General features: G+C 46.4%; 1 protein-coding gene across 1 annotated transcript in view; it reads left to right on the top strand.

Annotated features, from left to right (window-relative positions):
• The first annotated feature begins 13436 nt into the window (after positions 1-13436).
• Positions 13437-17485, top strand: part of NPM2 (nucleophosmin/nucleoplasmin 2) — a 19660-nt gene continuing 15611 nt past the window's right edge. Inside the window, exons 1-4 of the mRNA XM_045286888.1 lie at positions 13437-13570; positions 13789-13860; positions 14010-14095; positions 14260-14382. Of these exons, the coding sequence (XP_045142823.1) occupies positions 13501-13570; positions 13789-13860; positions 14010-14095; positions 14260-14382 (351 nt within the window). The 5' untranslated portion in view covers positions 13437-13500. The remainder of the gene's footprint in view (positions 13571-13788; positions 13861-14009; positions 14096-14259; positions 14383-17485) is intronic.

Raw genomic sequence — 17485 nt, 5'->3', positions numbered from 1 at the left:
TCCTGTGGGAGATTTTATTCAGTCAAAACACGTTTATTTAGAAGTTTCTGGACTATCCTGCGTACCATATGCATTAGACTGTCTTTAGTTGGTTTCCTGACTCAGAATACGTGTTCGTATTGTTACTGTCGGTTCCAGCTCCTAGGGAAGCCATGTGCAACAGAAGGAAACGCTGCCCGCTCCGGGCCACCCTCACAGTTGTTGTTTGAGCCCATTGTTGCAATACGTTTCATCAGGGGCCTTCCTTTGTCACCGCCCCCACACTGTACCACGCATGATGTTCTTCTCCAGGAAGTGAATCTCTCCTGCTAACATGCTCAAAGTACATAGACAGTCTTGCCACACTGGCCTCTAAACGAGCATTCTGGCTAAGATAGACCTTCTGTGATACTTTCAATTCTAAGCCAACACCGTAGTTCAAATGCATGGATTTTTCTTCAATCTTCTCTATGTAGTGACCAACGTTCACATGCATATGAGGCAATAAAAATACCATGGCTTGGGTCCTTTAGTCATACTGTAGTCCTCAAAGTAACCTCCTGGATTTTCAACACTTCAAAGAGGTCTTACGCAGCAGCTAGGCGTTGTTGGTCTCTTAACTGCTGCATCAATGAGCATTGGTTGTGGGTCCAAAGAAGACAAAACCCTCCACAACTTCCAGCGTTTCTCCGTTTACCGTGTTACCTACTGGTCCAGCTGGGGGGTCTTGGTCTTCACATTGAGTTCTGCAATCCCTGCTTTTCATCAGCAAATGCTTCCAGACCTCTTCACTTTCAGCAAGCAAGGTTGTATCATCTGAATGCCGCATCCTTCATACAACCTAACTGCCCCATGATCTGCTCAGCATACAGTAAGAATAACGTAACGGGACACAACCCTGGCACACACCTTCCCTGATTTTCAACCATGCAGTGTTATTCCCCTGTTCTGCTCACACAACTGCCTCTTGATTAATGTACAGGTTCCGAAATTCCCATTCATGTCAAGGCTGTTCACAGTTTGTTATGATCCACACAGTCGAATGCCTTGGCGTAGCCCAAAAAGTAAACAGTTTTCTGGTATTCTCTTTCAGCCAAGATCCATCTGATATCAGCAATGGTATCTCCTGTTCCCTGCCCTCCTCTGGATCTCACCTGAACTGGCAGTTCCCTGTCAATGTACTGCAACCATTGTTGAATGGTCTTCATAAAAAGTCTACTTGCGTGTGATATTAATGATAATGTTCTATAATTTGAACATTGTGTTAGGTCACTTTTCTTTGGAATGGGCACAGATAAGGATCTTTTCTCGTTCAATAGCCACATAGCTGTCTTCTAAATTTTCTGGCACAAAACGAGTGCGTCTGGCGCTTCGTCAGTTTGTTCGAACGTGGCCATTGGTGAACCTTTAGTTCCTGGAGCCTCGTTCATCACTAATGCTTTCAGTGCAACACTGACTTCTTCAGTACCAGTGGTTCTTGCTCACGTGCGCTCTTCCTGAAATGGTTGGATGTCAACTAGTTTTTTGTTGTAGTGACTTCTTTCCATCTTTTGATGTTTCCTGCACCATGCAACATTTTGCTCATAGAATCTTTCAAAGATAAAATATGCTCAGCATGTTCTTCCTTTTTGCCCTTCTAACTAGGCCTTTGCACCTTTCATTATACTGTATTTTGTCTTCTTGAGCTGCCCTTCTATTTGCTATAGCTACTCTATGATTAAGAGCAAGTTCCAGCTTCTCTTCTGACATCCACTTGGAATTTTTCTTTCCTGTCTTCGTGACTTGCTTTCTTCATGGATGTTCTTGATGTTATCCCACAGCTCATCGGGTCTCCTGTTCTTGATTTGTTCTTGAAAATCGGGAATTCAGGTGGGATGGACTCAAGTTCATCTTTTGGCTCTTGTAGACTTACTTCATTTTTTTCAATTTCAACTTGAACTCACATGTAACTGATGATAGTCTCTTCCACAGTTCTGCTCTGGGTTGGTGTTAGCTACTGATTCTGAGCTTCTCTCTTATGTCTTCCCACAGATACAGTCAATTGGATTTCTACGGATTCTATCTGAGAAGTCCACATGTATAGTGAGTCACCTTTTGTAGCAAATTTTCAGTGGTCTTGCAGAATCCCATCATGCAATCTCCAACTTCATTTTTATCGCCAAGACCTTATTTTCCAGCCGTTAATCTTTCCTCTTTGCTTCCAACTTTTGCATTCCAATTGCCAATAATTATCAATGCATCTTGATTGACTCTTTGATACATTTCAGACTGAAGACGGTAGGTAGCACTCTTAAACTTCTGTATCACTAGCTTTTGTGATTGCTGCATAAGTTATCATTTCCAGCACTGTAAACCATATGATTTTGATTAAGAATGGCCCATACCAGTCCATTCCAGCTAAGGCCTAAAATGTCGATCATTATGTGTTCCATTTCATTTTTTTAACAACTTCCAAGTTCCTGTTAAGTGATGGTTGGCGCTCTTCTCACTTTGGGTCGTGCCTCAGCAGCAGCAATGACAGTCCCAGCGGCTTTGCTGCCATGGCCGTCTCCCAGGTCATTGTGGTCTGCTCAACTTTGAGACGGCCGCTTTCTTCATCCGTCATAATTTGAGTGCATTCTAGGCATCATCGACCACTGTCTCGTGTTCCGCTTCTTTTCAGTAACTAAAAATGGTTTGATGCTGCCCATAGAGTTGATGGTGGCTAATTCCTCCAAAAGCGGGCAGCCTTTCCTTCTACATCGTCTCTGCTTAGTCTGATAGCTCTGCCCAACCTTTCACCTTGGGTGACTCTGCTGGTACTTGAAATACCAGCGACATAGCTTCCAGTAGCACAGCAACACACAAGACACCACAGTACAACAAACTGGCACACAAGTGGGACACAAACTACACCTCTCACTACATTCTTTACTGTAGATTATGAAATTGTATTATATATGAAGTCTTTTAGTGGGTGAGCTCAAATAATAGTTAAAAATGTAAATTAGGCAGAGGAAGAAAGGAATAAAGTAAGTCACAATTTAATCTTAGATTTTGAGGAGTGAGGACTTGGCAAAATTGTCAACTTTCTAATGTTAAGGGACAACCTATCAAAGGAAAAAACATTCTGCACACCTCCCTACCAGGGGGGACAAAGGCCTTATTCTCGGTAATTTTTTTCTCCTAAGTGAAAAATATTTTTAGTGCCCTATGAGATTTCAACCAAGTACAGAAACAGAACAATTTCTAAAATATCTGTGGGCCTGGTGCAACATGAAGTTAAGTAAATTCAACTCCTGGCAACCCCAGGTGTTAAAGAATGGACTGTTCCACAGGTTTTCTTGTCTGTACAATGAAGGAAGCTGTAAACCAGGCCTTCCTCTGGATGGGTGAGTGGAGCAGAGAGCACTTAGACTAAAACACCTCTTAGCCAACCCCACACCTTTAGACTTTTTGTTAACATTTACCCTGCCAAAGTGCCAAACACTAACAAAAAAATAGTTACAGGGAACTTGCAAACAACACTGATTCACAGCAACCCTGTAGGACCAAGTACGACTGCCCCCTGGTGTTTCCAGGGCTGTAAATTTTAATAGCAGAAAGCCTCATCCTTCTCCCTTTAAAGCGACTGGTAGGTTTGAACTTAATTCTTGTGGTTAGTGAAATCTGAAAGGATAAAAATGCACTTACTAGTCATAATCAAACAGCTGCCAGTTAAATGCTAGATAATATCTAAGTAGTTGTAGCTTGCCTTCTAAGTCCATCTGCCTTGGTTATCACTGGCCACCCAGTGTTCTCAGAATGATGAATCAATTAAAGAAATCGGCTCTCAGACAACGGGACATCAGGCAATAGATGAAATCAAGTTTGGAGTAACAATATTCCCCTTCCTCAGAAAACCCTCACCTATCTCAGGAAGGACAGTCTGGCTGTTGTCCTCAGTTATGTTTAGTCACCAAGTATTTATATGGCAACAGAAAAGGAAACAAAAAATCAAATTTGCAAGGCAATTTTATTTCCATCTTATTTCTTGGTGGGTAAGAGCCCTGAGTAATACAAATCTATTCCATAGATACTTAATACATAGATACTTAATCTCCCCTACAGCCATGAAGACAGGCCACTCCTAACAGGCTTAAGCATGAGGTCCAAACCAGCTCGGTAATAGTTTGCAAAGGAATGACGAAGGACCAGTGGGAATCTCCTAAACCCTATTATGGAAATAATCAAGCAACTCCGCATGTTTGGGTTCAAGGTCTGAAGGATAACCACAGTCCCAGGATAAAAGCTGCCCAATGGACACTGGATTTGATGTCTGTACAAGCCCCACCGTTTTAAATCTGATAAACATTCCCTGCAGTTAAGTGAACGGGAAAGAGCAGCACTACAAGCCAGAAAACTCCAATACTGTGAAGTTCAGTCCTCTCGCGTCTGAATGGTTTCGGGGAGGGATTGTTCGGAAGACCAACTGATGCCATTGAAAACCAGCTCCCCGCCCATTAACACCTGGCGTGTATCACAGAGCGCATCACAAATTAGCGAAGCCACAAAGTGGCGGCAGTGGCAGCCCTCGAGCAGACGGGTGTAGCTGTCCGTTCCGCTTCGCTCGCCCGTCTCTGCAGCCAGAATGTGTTCTCTTCCTCTCGGGGCCAGTTGACAAAGATTGCGATCCCCGGCAAGGCTGTCGTTTCTGGGGCGTGGGGAGCGTGCCTGTCGGAGGTTGTGGGGGAAGGAAGGAGGAGTGACAGCTCGTGTGGACAAGGCGCCTGCAGGGAGCCCGCCGACCGGGAAGGGTGGTTAAACTCCCGTCTGTGCCGCAGGCTTCCACCACAGGAAAGGGCCTGGCCACTGACAGACTCTAGTTCCCCCAGACCCTGCCGGAGAAAGGGCTCCTCGCCGGCCCAACCTGAACTCCCCGCAGACAGCCCGAGCACGCCGCAGCCGGGGACCGCCGCCCCTTCTCCCGGAAGTGGTTCCCACCGGCCCGACGCTGCTGCCGGGTCTGCGCGCGCCGCGCTTGCCCCGCCTTCACGCCCTGCGCAGGCGCAGTCGGAGTTCGGCTGATGCGACGTGAGGCAATACGCGGCGAAGTTGCTGTTTCCCTACGAGGTGGTTCTTGAGAAAGGCCTGAGTTGAGCCGAGTGCCCGTAAAATCCCGGTCCACGTGCATCGTGTCCCCACAGCGGTAACCATAGCGCCCTTGTTCTAGGCGTGGAGGACGGGGTTCGGTCGATGGACCAGCCGCACGCGGTCCTGTGGGAGCGTGATGGCGGGCCACTCAAATAGGCCAAGCCGTTGACTGAACTAACCCGTCGGAAAGAGGCAGAAAGCACCCAGGCACTGGGCCTCGGGTGCAAAGGCATGAAATGCCTTGTCCTCTCCTGGCAGGGTGGCTGGTGGGGAGCGCAGTCTTCGGTGTGGGGCGAGGGCGCAGCGCTTTGCTGCCTCCGCGGCAAGTGGTTGGAATTTAATCCCAAACGGGAACGTTTCCAAAGACCACTTTGCAAAGCAACCCAGTCAACCCATTCACAGTGGGTTGCTCTTGCAGCCGGGTAGTTGGGACGATAAATGTGAAGAGATCGACTAATAAATACTAGAGTCAAGACAGACTCTGGTGAGAGTGGAGAAATATTAAAGGAGATCGGATCACAACAGGACTTTGACCAGGTGAGTTCGGAGAGTAAAGGAGAGGATTCTGCCTGCCTGCCAAAATAAGGTGGGCTGCCGGGCTAGATAGCAAAAGAGGAAGATCGGGTTGGAGAGGGGAGGAGGGAGAAGCCCCCCAGGCAGAGGAAGACTAGCAGATAATGTGGTCCACCAGGCACTGCGTTCCGAGAAGAGTGTAAACAGAAAGCTGGGGAGGCATGTCTAGCAAAAGAAATGGACAAAGAATAGACGCATGAACTTGAGGGGCAGTGAGGAACTCTTATCAGGCACCACAGGTTAAGTGTACGTCCATTAGAATTAAATGCTAGGAGCTGGGGTACTAATTAGGGCGGTTCATCGGATACTTTTAGACTTTCTGCTTACAAGAAAATGGTAGTTTTGCTTCTGGCCTATTTTGAAGTTCGACATGAGTATGCAACTTGCTTTGGTCAGTAAAATGTTAGTGAAGGTGATGGGTGTGACTTCCAAGTGGGTACTTTGAAAGCTAGTGTATAATTTGCTGGATAAATGTGAAAGCCTCCACAGTCCCAATTCAAGACACACAGAAGCACAGAGTCCCACGACCAATGCATATTGGCATACACCGTGACGTGAGTGAGAAATAAACCTCTTGTGCTTCAAGCCACTGAGAGATAAAGGCTTGTTTGTTCCACACTGTGACCTGTGCCTTTCTGACTGATGACAACACTCACTGAAAACATTTGCAAGAGCATCTTCGGTGAAGGGGTAGGGAACGAAACCAGAGAGCAGCGGTTGATGAGGGACTGCTTAACTAACCATGAGGTCTGGAAGCAACGATGGGAAAACCTACATCAGGGGAAAACTGTAGAGGAAAGCCAGGGTTCAGGCAGGCACAAAGAATCATCCTGGAAAAAGAAGAATCATCCTGGGACTAAAGTTTTAAGTTGTTCATGAGGAAGCAAACTAAAGAAAGGGAGAGGGTTTGGTGGTGCAGTGGTTGAATAAGGAGGAGGAATGGGGTAGCATAGAAGTAAGTGTCCTATAGAGACAGCAAAGCACTTGGTGAACCTGAACAGAACTCGGAGCCAAAGACCCTTCCCTGCTCTCGTAGGCAGAACACGTAAGAGACATCAAAAGCTGATTCTTACAGGAGAAATAATAACAATCACACAAATCCTTAAAAGGTTGGAAAGGAACACTTATCAACTCATTCTATGCTGTCAAAAGCAGAAAAAGTACATTGGAGCGTGAATACCCCTCACTAAGATAGATGTAGGTATCTTTGACAAAATATGTGCAAATAAAATAGAACAGTATGCAATAAGGATAACAGATTTTGAGCAAGTGGGATTTATCCTAGGATTGTGAGATTGGTTCAAAATTCAAAGCAATTCAACATAATGGGGAGGAAATGATCATTTCTGTAGATAAAAAGCATTTGACGATATTCAACTCCCATTTATGGTAAAGATGCCAGGTAAATTAGGATTAGAGAGAAGCACTCTTAACCCGATAAGGGACACCTGTACAGAGCCTACCACCAGCAGCATATCAGATGGGGAAAGACTGATATTCTCTGAAGATCAAGAACAAGGATCTCCATTCCTACTGCTTCTGTCCAGCCTTATACCTGAGGCACAAAACTAAATAGCATGTGTTCAGAAGAGAAGTAAAACTGCCTTTATTCCCATATGGCATGATTTGGAATCAAAAAGAGCTACTAAAACTAATAAAAGAATTTGGCAAAATCACAATACAAGGTCTATATCCCTCTCACCCCCAAAAAGTTGTATTTCTGTATACTGGCATAGCTCTTAATTGAGCTTTGTTTTATTGCACTTCACAACAAAAATGGAAGTTTTGTGGCAGCCCGGTTGCAAGTGCCTTCCAGTGGAGTGTCCTCACTTTATGTCTGTGCCACGTACTGGTAGTTCCCACAATATTTCAGACTTTTTCATAATGCTGATAAGACTGCTGTTAATAGACATGTAAACACAACAAACAAATGTGACTCCCTTGATTGCAATATTCGCTTTACTGAGATGGTCTGGAACCAAAGCCACACTATTTCCCTTACGGGAGAATAAGTTAAAAAGTACTGCTGCGAGGGCTCAAGTTCTTATATGCACAGGTTTATTCCAAGCAAAACATGTTTAAACACATCCCTTCGACCCATGGATTGCTGCAGGTAAGTTCTCTCGGCACTACACTTGTCTTAGTCTCATGAGAGTAGCTTCAGAAAAGGGATCCTTTTTGTGCTATGGTAAAAAAAAAAAAAAATCGAGGTCAGAGCTAATGAAAACACTTTAACAAAACTCAAGTGACATCTGTGCAAACCATTAAAGCTTTGCAACAAGTTTATAGGAATGCTGTTCCACAGAAAATAAGTTTTTAGATGGGTTAAGTGTTGAAAGTGGAGAAGACCTCAAAGATAAGCCAAGAGAGGGAAGATGGTCAACCTCGATAAATGCAGTAACTGTGGCTAAAGCCCAGAAACTGGTGGGTCACCCTAGAAGTGACAGCTACTGAAGCTGGGACTGTACATGGTGCAATTTTCAGCGAGCAACTTGGCTTCAGCAAGTCTGGGCTTGTTGGATTGGGTGCCCAAAGTGTTGCATGAAGATCGGCTACCTCAAAGAGTTGATATTTCCAGCAATCTTGTAAGCAAGATCAAGGCTAATGAAGATGCTTTTATGGAATGAATTGTGATTAGAAATGGATCGGCATGACCAATATCTCAAGAGCAAGGTTCAATCAAAACAGTGACTTCAGAGGGGATTGATTTGCTGAGCCATTAAATTCAAGGCAGAAGAGTCAGATGGCTACGGTGTCTGTTTCTTGGGACTCCAAAGGGTGATGCGATGTCGTTAATTGATAGGGCCCTTCTAGCCATCATCCCTTATAGATTACAAATTCTGGTCACTGTGCCTGTGTCCATAGCCCATTTTTGAGGGAGTTTGGTGCCACGCTAATGCACAGGATTAAGTCTCCACGTTAGTAGAGGGCATGACTCAAATCACAACCCTTTGTTCCTTTGGAGATAGCGTCTGCTGAAAGACAAAGCCACACCTCCATATAAGAATGAGCCATCTCAGAAGCCAGAGGAGAAAGAAATCCTAGAACCATTGGAAAAAGAACCACTAGTGGATTTTTGCCTGAAGTAGTGGAAGTCGAGACCAGAGGCTGTGGCAGGGCGACCATGGAACAGAACAGAACAGAGGAGCAGTGTGGAGATGATGCAGCTGTGAAGCCGAGCCTCAGGCTGTCTTCCTGACCCATGGAAAGAGCGGAGAGGTATTACTGTGCACTGACGACTCTATGCTTACTATTTACTGATCCTGCGTTATGGTTTCCTGTTGCCTTCCCTAATAAACCCCCTCAACTGTGAGTACTGTCTGTGAGTTCTGTGCCCATTAAAACATGTCATACAAGTCAAGTGTCCTGGGAGGAACGGTCAGAACAGGTAAAGGAGGATGGAGGGTGGAGGCAGGTCTGACCTCTGCCGTCTCATGGCAATAAGGAAGCCAGAGGTTGTGAGCTATGCTCCCACCCCCATGTCATTTACCCAGGTAATCATAACAATCTTTTCTCAAAAGGATCAGAACAGTCGCTGGAGCTTATGAAAAAGTTTTAAGGAAATAGAAAAACTGCATTGGTGAGGAAAAAGGTCAGCGTATTTTCACCAAGGAGTTTTCCTATTCACAGCGACACACTTGATTCGAGGGAAGCAAGGGCCGCCCTACTAGAACTTTGCTGCTGGGAAGCCTTTGCCCCATCCACCCTACCGCCCCTCTTGCCTCTCCAGCATCCTTTCGTTCTCAACTCAAAGACCACTCCAAGGAGCACACTTTGAGTCTGTTGGGGACGCCCAAATGGCCCTGTTGGCCATCACAGAGCACAGGGTTCTTCAGGGAAGGTTTAGAAAGGTGGAAGCAACCACCTTCTGAAGTGTATAGACCTAGACGGAAGGCTTCACATTTTCCTATTACTGTTTAATAAAGGAGTCTTTGATTTTATAGCAATATTTTTAACTTACAATAAAGAGACTACAACGCAATAAGTTAATTTTTAAATTGGCAAAAGATTTTAAAATAATTCACAAAAGAAGATAGGCCAGTGAGCAATAAACACACGATAAGATAACTAACATAACTACCTACCAGAGAAACACATGAAAGCCTTGCACTGAATGTCCGCTAGAATAGCGTGCAGCACAAACATTGATGATAGCGAGTCTTCAAAGATATGGAACTGGTTTATTGTTCATGGGCATGTGAAATGGTTTCACCACTTGGGGAAACCGTTAGCAGTTTTGTATAAACAAATATACACTCACCATATGATCCAGCCATCCCACTTTGAGTATTTACTTACGAGAAACAAACGACCACACAAAAGCTTACTCTGAACCAATAGTGGGATTCAGACAATTTAACAACCGGCTCTCTGCCCTAATGGCCATTATAAGTACCCAAAAAAGATACACCAAAAGGTATTTTATTATTTCATACAATTAATACTTAAATGAGAACAAGAGGTAACACAAAACTAGACTGTCATATAAGAAAGTTTGACAATATTAAAAATATTAAATACCTGACAAAAAACAATAAAACTTATTTAAGGTACCATATTGCTTCTTGATTGGCACCCTCACTTGAAATACTCCTTGCTTTTATCTGAGCAACATTGGCTGTGTGATTCATCCCTAAACCATCTTTTCACTGTAAGAGTAAGATCCTATTCCTTTAGAGGTAGGCCAATTAGACCATAGTCATCGTGTTTGATATATTAGAAACAGGTGACTTCTCTGAACATATGTTCATCTTTGAAAAACCCCTTTCCACTTCTGCTGAACTTACAACAGTTAATTCTGACAATATTTTTAGCTCTTTGAACAGTTTCAGGAATTTCATAATTATAATTATATCTTGTGAGAATTTGTAGCGTAACACAAACCTGAAATGAATGTGTATGTCTGGTCGTTTGGCACTTTTTATGTTATATATTTGTTTATTGAAGCAACACATGCAAAGGAATAAAACTGTAGTATTTCATCAAAAGTATGATTTTATGAAGTCAATAAACAAATATGACAAGCAGAGTTCTGTCTAATTTTTTATACCCATGGCCAGAATAAAGAATACTACGGGTGCTTAGAATATACCATTGTAAATACAGGGAATCCAGGATGGATGAGCCCTATAGGACCAGTGGTGTGAGTGGCAAAACGGAGGGTAAAGGGAGAATGGGTAGGAAAGAGGGAACCGATTACATGGAACTGTGTGTGACCTCCTCCCTGGGGGACAGACAACCGAAAAGTGGGTGAAGGGAGACGTCGGACAGGGCAAGATATGACAAAATACCCATTTATAAACTATCAAGGGCTCATGAGGGAGGGGAAAAATGAGGACCTAATGTCGGGGGTTTGAGTGGAGAGAAAATGTTTTGAGAAACGATGTACAAATGCGCTTTACACAATTGATGTGTGTATGGATTGGAATGACAGTTGTATGAGCCCCTAATGTTAAAAAAAAAAAGAATATACCATTGTGCAGATGAACATTAAAAAAGAATAAGGAGTGTAAACCCATGATTTCCACATGGGGCGGCAGGGCAGCCACCCACCTTAGAGAGAACCCTGATTACAAGTGCCATTTTAATAGCCAGTTCACCAAACTTGACACACACACAAAACAAAACGGCATGGGTTCTGGTGCACCAGTAAGAACTGGCTGCGTGGCACCACTCCTCTGAAGGCAATGGTTGACAGCTTTATTCATTGTTGCCTACGTGTCCATCCGCAGCTGCCGCTGAAGGAAGCACAGTGCTATGGAATACTGCTCCACAATAAAAAAGGAACGGGCCACCTTATGGGGTTTAATCTCACTTTCTGGGAAAAGAAAACCGAAACCAGCCCACAGCATCAATCTAATTTTGAACTCCTGACAGCCCTACAGGCAGTTTCCATGACTCAATCTTTGCTGGAGCAGTCACCTTTTAATCCTGTGGGGCACCAGCCTGTGGTTGGCAGCCCTCACCTCACCCACAGCACCTGCAGGGCTGCTGTGCGCCAAAGAAGGTTATCACCACACATGAGGTTCTAGAGCGGGCTGTACTTAAGAGTCAGAAAGCTGGCCTAGGCCAATTTTTTTGTTTTAGCCGGGTGAGGAAGAAAAATGACTGTGAGAGAAACAAGACATTTGGGGACGGATGAGATGTCTATCATTTTCTCTCCAGGACTGACAATAACTACTTGGGTGTGTCCACCACCATTTACCATCGAGTTGATTCTGACTCACACTCCGGTGTGCCAGAGTAGACCTGAGCTTCACAGCATTTTAATGGTGGTTTTTGAGAAGTGGATCCTCAGGCCTTTCTTCTGAGGTACCTCCTGGTAGCCCCAAACCTCTAGGCTGTCCCTTAGCAGCCAATCATGGTAATTTGCACCACCCTGGGGCGCCTATGTGTAAAGACAGCTGTTAACATGCATCCAATTATTCACTTAAGGCGGGTGCATTTTATTGTATGGAAGTTATTTCTCCCAGTTGACTTTAAAAAGATGAGGAAACGCTGGTTCCTGCAAAGCAGAAGTTCTTATCAAAGTGCCAGAAAGGACGTCGAAGCCTAGGTTGTCAGACGGACTGAAGTCAGAAGGCAATGAGAGGACTCCCTGTGTCTTTGACTCCCCAGCTGGTGATTGATGAGTAGAGCTGCAAGGGGGTGGATTAACAGAAACTCCTGCTGCTCACGCCCTGGCCCTGTGAGGAGCCCTGGGACGCAGTTGGGGAAGCGTCGGAAGGACTGCTAACTACAAAGTCAGTGGTTCAAACTCACCAGCTGCTCCCCTGGAGAGAGATGAGGCTGCCTGCTCCGGTTAGGACAGACAGCCTCGGAAACCCCATCTCCGGTGGCTCTGAGGCGGAATCACGCGGAGGCGGTGGATTCGGAAGCCCTGTCGAGTGCTACCTGTTAAAGTCACCGGCCCATGCCAAGGTCTTCCCCCTCACCCAGGCTCTCCAGTCCCTTCCTCCACCCCACCCGGTCCTGAACACGCTTCGCTACAGAAGAAATGGACGCAGGACTCTCCTCGCTGGAAACCTTGGCCCTACGATGGTTCAAACCGCCAACCTCTGCCCTCACGCATAACCCAGGCACCGCATTCTTCTTGTGGTTAGAACCATCCTCGGTTTGGTTCTGACGCACAGCGACCCGAGCACGACAGAACCACCCTCACAATGCCTGAGCCCGTGATGGCAGCCACTGTCCATCCATCTCATGGACGGCCTGCCCCTCCTTGGCGGCCCCTCCATCTCCCCGCGCTTGAGGTCCTTCACCGGACACTGGCCTTTCTTCCCAAGGCGCGAGAGGCAGCGTCTCGCCCCGCTTGCCGCTCCGGAGCTTGCTGTCCTTGGGAGGAGAGAGCAGGTTTTACAAACCCCCATTACCCAGGAATCCATTACAGTGTAACTGCCCCCCACCCCCCGGAAGGTTTCCAAGGCCGTACATCTTTAGGGGAGCAGGGCTCCACCCCACAGCCTTGTGCGCTTAACCCCTGCGCCACCAGGGGTTCGACCACGTCGAGCTCCTCCGCACCCCCGGGTGGCCGCAGGGCTGCTCGCAGCGAGCGCAGCCTCACCTGGGCGCTTGTTAAGGGCCTCGTGCTCGCGGCCCCACCCAGACCTTGAAGTTGGAGTGTGGACTCAGACCGCCCAGACCAGAAGCCCACCCCGGATGCGGGCGCCAAGCAATCGGCGCCTTCACACGGCCTCCAGGGGGAGGGGCGAGGGGAGGGGCTCTCTGATTAACCACCTCCGGGTCTCGCCCGGCTTCTTAATCATGCCTGCGATCGGCCGAGGAGCCTGGGGTGGGAGCCCTCGCGGGAGGATTGTTTGCAGAAGGACCAGTGGCATGATTGAGAGCACGCAGGCTGCGGAGGGGCAGAGAAAGACCCTCGTGAGAGCCCTTCCTTCAGCACCCTGTAAGGATGGCACGCCCTCTCCGGGGCTCTTCTCTGCAGGGGGTGGTAGGAGATCCCACCAGCTGGTCCTCCTTTCAATCCGTGCTTCTGTGTGTGGTTTGTGTATCCTCCCACCGGTGTGTCAGCTAGTGCCGGTCGTCTAGGAGTTTCCCCCCTCACAGGCCAGGCGGTCTCAGGGAGCGGGTTCCCCTTCTTTACAGCTCTTGTTCCACCCCCAGCTTCTGCACCCCGAAGCATGTTTCGATGGAGCACCAGCAGCGGGTCTGAGAAGGGGACCAGCATCCTCTGGGGTGAGTTCACCAGACAGAGGCGGACAATGCCCCAGCATCTGTCCCCAAAGCCTGCACTTGGGGGCATGGGGGCTGAGTGAGGGCCGGAAAGGAGGGGGGAAGCACCTCTCTTGAGCCTCCGTGCCCCACTCCCCTTCCTCCCTCCCCAGGCTGTGAGCTTAATCAGGGGATGCCAACCTGGACCTTCAGACCCCAGATAGAGGGGAAGCACGACTGTAGGCTGTTGCTGACTGCGGTGAGTGCCCCCGCCCCCCCCCCCCAGGTGAGGAAGGAAGAACTGGGTTGGGTCCCCCTTTAGAAGAGGAGGGTGGGAGTCTCCGGTCCTACCAGACAAGAACAGGGTTTTCCCATCTGCCCTCCGTGTGGTGAGATAGTTCTGTCTGTTTCAACTCTTCTCAGATTTGCTTGGGGGAGAAAGCCAACAAGGAGATGAATCTTGTGGAAATCATACCCCCGGTGAACCAGATCAAGAAGATAAAGCCCGTTACCATTGCCTCTCTCCACATCTCCATCCTACCAATGGTGAGCCTTTCCTTGCAGGCTGAGCAAACTGGCTGCCCACTCGGGCACCAGAAGGCTCCCCAACTTGGGCCTCCCTCTCAGGGTGGCATCAACACAAGTGGGGGAAGCATTCATGCTATGGAAGCTCACACACACACACACACACACACACCACACCACACCACACCACACCACACCAGAGAAGCGCGGTAGCTTCTCTGTGAGGTCCTCTCACCACTGAGAGTCAGGGAGAGACCTTGGCTTCCATTCCAGCTTCGCCCTCTGGGCTAGTTATCGCTCAAATGATGGCATTTAAAATTGCTTATTGCTGGTGACAACACACTTCATGTTTTATGTATTGGTGGTTTACCTGGGGAATCTTATTGATTCTAATAACATCTATTGGGTTTTCTAAAAAAGGATCATTGTGAATGATGGTGACTTTGTGTCTTGGGCTTTTTTGTTTGTTTTTATCCTACTATACTGACTGCCTAGGCCTTTCCAGAATGCTATTGGATAGAAATGTTAAGCATCCTTATTTCCTTTGTTGATGTTTCTCTATTAAGAATATGCTTTGGGTGGTGGTGGTGCATTCCAACTCAGAGGGGCCCTGAGTACAGCAAAAGCAAGACCCGGCTCAGTCCTGCACCGTCCTCACAAGGGTTGGGTGTGAGCCCATTGTTGCCGCCACTGTGTCAATCCATCTTACTGAGGGTCTTCCTCTTGTTGGCTAGCCCTCTGCTTCACCAAGCATAATGTCCTCCTCCAGAGATTAGTGCCTCCTGATGATGATATGTCTGAAACAATTAAGATGCCCTTTATCAGGCAAGGCTTCGAACCCGTTCATTCTGATAAGACCCACTGCTGAAAACCTTCATTTCCATTCTAGATATTCTGAATTAGAATCCACAGTTTAACAAGGCTCCCAGATGATTCTTACTGATCCCCAGCTGTATTCATTCTTAACCTAGGCTCACCTGGTGGGGATCTTGCTGAACTGCAGGTTTTGATTGGGTACATCTGGGCTGGGAATATGCAAATTCCCATCAGGAGGTTAAACCAGAATGAACTGTTTCAAGGCCTATCCCCTTCTAGTTTACTTTCAATGATTTTAATCATGAGTAGGAGTTGAATTTTGTCAAATGCCTTTGTATTCTTGATTGAGATCATGAGTTAGTTCTTTAATCTGTTGATTGGTGAATTATAGTAATAGAAAAGTAATTAAGTAGCTTTGCATTCTTGGGGTAAGCACTAATTACTTGTGGGTCCCACAAGTCAAAACCCTTGACAACTGCAGTGTCGTGTATCACGATGCTTCTGTCGGTCCAGTTGTGAGGCTTTGGGGGTGCTTTACCTTGAATTGTGATCCACACTGAAGGCTTCAATCCGTGAGCTTCATCAGCAAGTGCTTCAAGTCCTTCTCAATTTCAGCCTGCGAGGTTGTTAATAAGCCTTTTATCCTGATGCCACATTCTTCATAGTCCAGCTTCTCTGATTATTTTTCAGCACATAGATTGAATAAGTATGGTGAGAGGATACAACCCTGGTGCACACCGCTCTTGATTTTAAACCATGCGGTGGTGCATCCCCTTGTTCTGTTTGCACAACCGCCTCTTGATTTATGAGCACCATGAAGCGTTCTGGAATTCCCACTCTTAAGGCGATCCATAGTTTGTTATGATCCACTTTGTCAGATGTCTTTGCATAGTTTATAAAACATCTTTCTGGCATTCTCTACTTTCAGCCAAGATCCATGTACTACAGCAATAATGTCACTTGTTCCACATCCTCTTCTGAATCCACTCTGAATTTCTGGAAGCTCCCTGTCAATATACTGCTGCAACCATGGTTGGATAATCGTCAGCACAATTTTACTTGTGATTGGTATTAATGATGTGGGTTCAGATAAAAGACCACTACAATGTCCAATTAGAATTATTGAAGTCTTTTTTAATATCAGGCTAGCCTGGGCTGCAGCAGAAATGTTCAAAGGGAACCTTTCTCCAGACTGCAGCCCCTTTTCCCCTGGCCGATTTTCGTTTATATCATTCCGGGAGGGCAGAATACAGAGAGCAGAAGAAAAGGCAAGTTAGAATACATATATCACTAAGTGGTATTGACAGAAGTAAAACAAAAGCATATTTAGGTAAGTTTCAGGCGCCTTGGTTTCTGATCCCATTCCTGGATTTCATGTCTAGCTTGTCCTCCTTTGGGGGCGTGGGGGTGGGTGGGTGAGGAAGATGGACACTCCTGTCCCTGAAAGACAGCTTCTCTTGATAAGGGGAGAGGGGGAGTCTAAGGGCACTTACAAACCTGCATTCCATTGTGATATTAAAACAGATGACCTCAGGCCAAGGCCAGTGGGAGTGGGCTGGGAAAATGTAGGGGGGTGGTGTTGTTCAGTTCCGATTCAATGTGGTGATGTGTGCTTGTCTATTTCAATGATGCTTTTCTATAATTTTGCGTTCCAAAGAGTCACCTTTTTTTAATCATTTTATTATGGGCTCGTACAACTCTTATCACAATCGATACATCAATTGTGTAAAGCACATCTGTACATTCATTGCCCTCATCATTCTCAAAATATTTGCTCACCACTTAAGCCCCTGGCATCAGCTCTTCATTTTTCCCCACCATCTCCACTTCCCCACTCCCCACTCCTTCATGAACACTTGATAATTTATAAATTATTATTTTGTCATATCTTGCACTGTCCGACATCTCCCTTGACCCACTCTTCTGTTGTCCATCCCCCAAGGAGGAGGTTATATGTAGATCCTTGTAATTGGTTCCCCCTTTCTACCCCACCCTCCCTCCATCCTCCCTGTATCATCACTCACACCACTGGTCCTGAAGGGATCATCCCCCTGATAGGGGGTTGGTTATAGGTAGATCATTGTGATCAGTTCCCCCTTATCTCCCCACACCTTCCCCTTATACCCTTATTGGTTACACTCAATATTGGTCCTGTGGGGTTTATCTGTCCTGGATTCCCTGTGTTTCCAGTTCCTATCTGTACCAGTGTACAACCTCTGGCCTAGCCAGATTTGTAAGGTAGAATTGGGATCATGATAGTGGGGGTTGGGGGTGGAAGCATTTAAGAACTAGAGGAAAGTGATATGTT

The sequence above is a fragment of the Echinops telfairi genome, unplaced genomic scaffold (assembly GCF_000313985.2).
Source record: "Echinops telfairi isolate 266 unplaced genomic scaffold, ASM31398v2 ScPeMD7_9;HRSCAF=40, whole genome shotgun sequence".
Classification (NCBI taxonomy): domain Eukaryota; kingdom Metazoa; phylum Chordata; class Mammalia; order Afrosoricida; family Tenrecidae; genus Echinops; species Echinops telfairi.
This window is presented reverse-complemented; position numbering and strand designations above follow the sequence as displayed.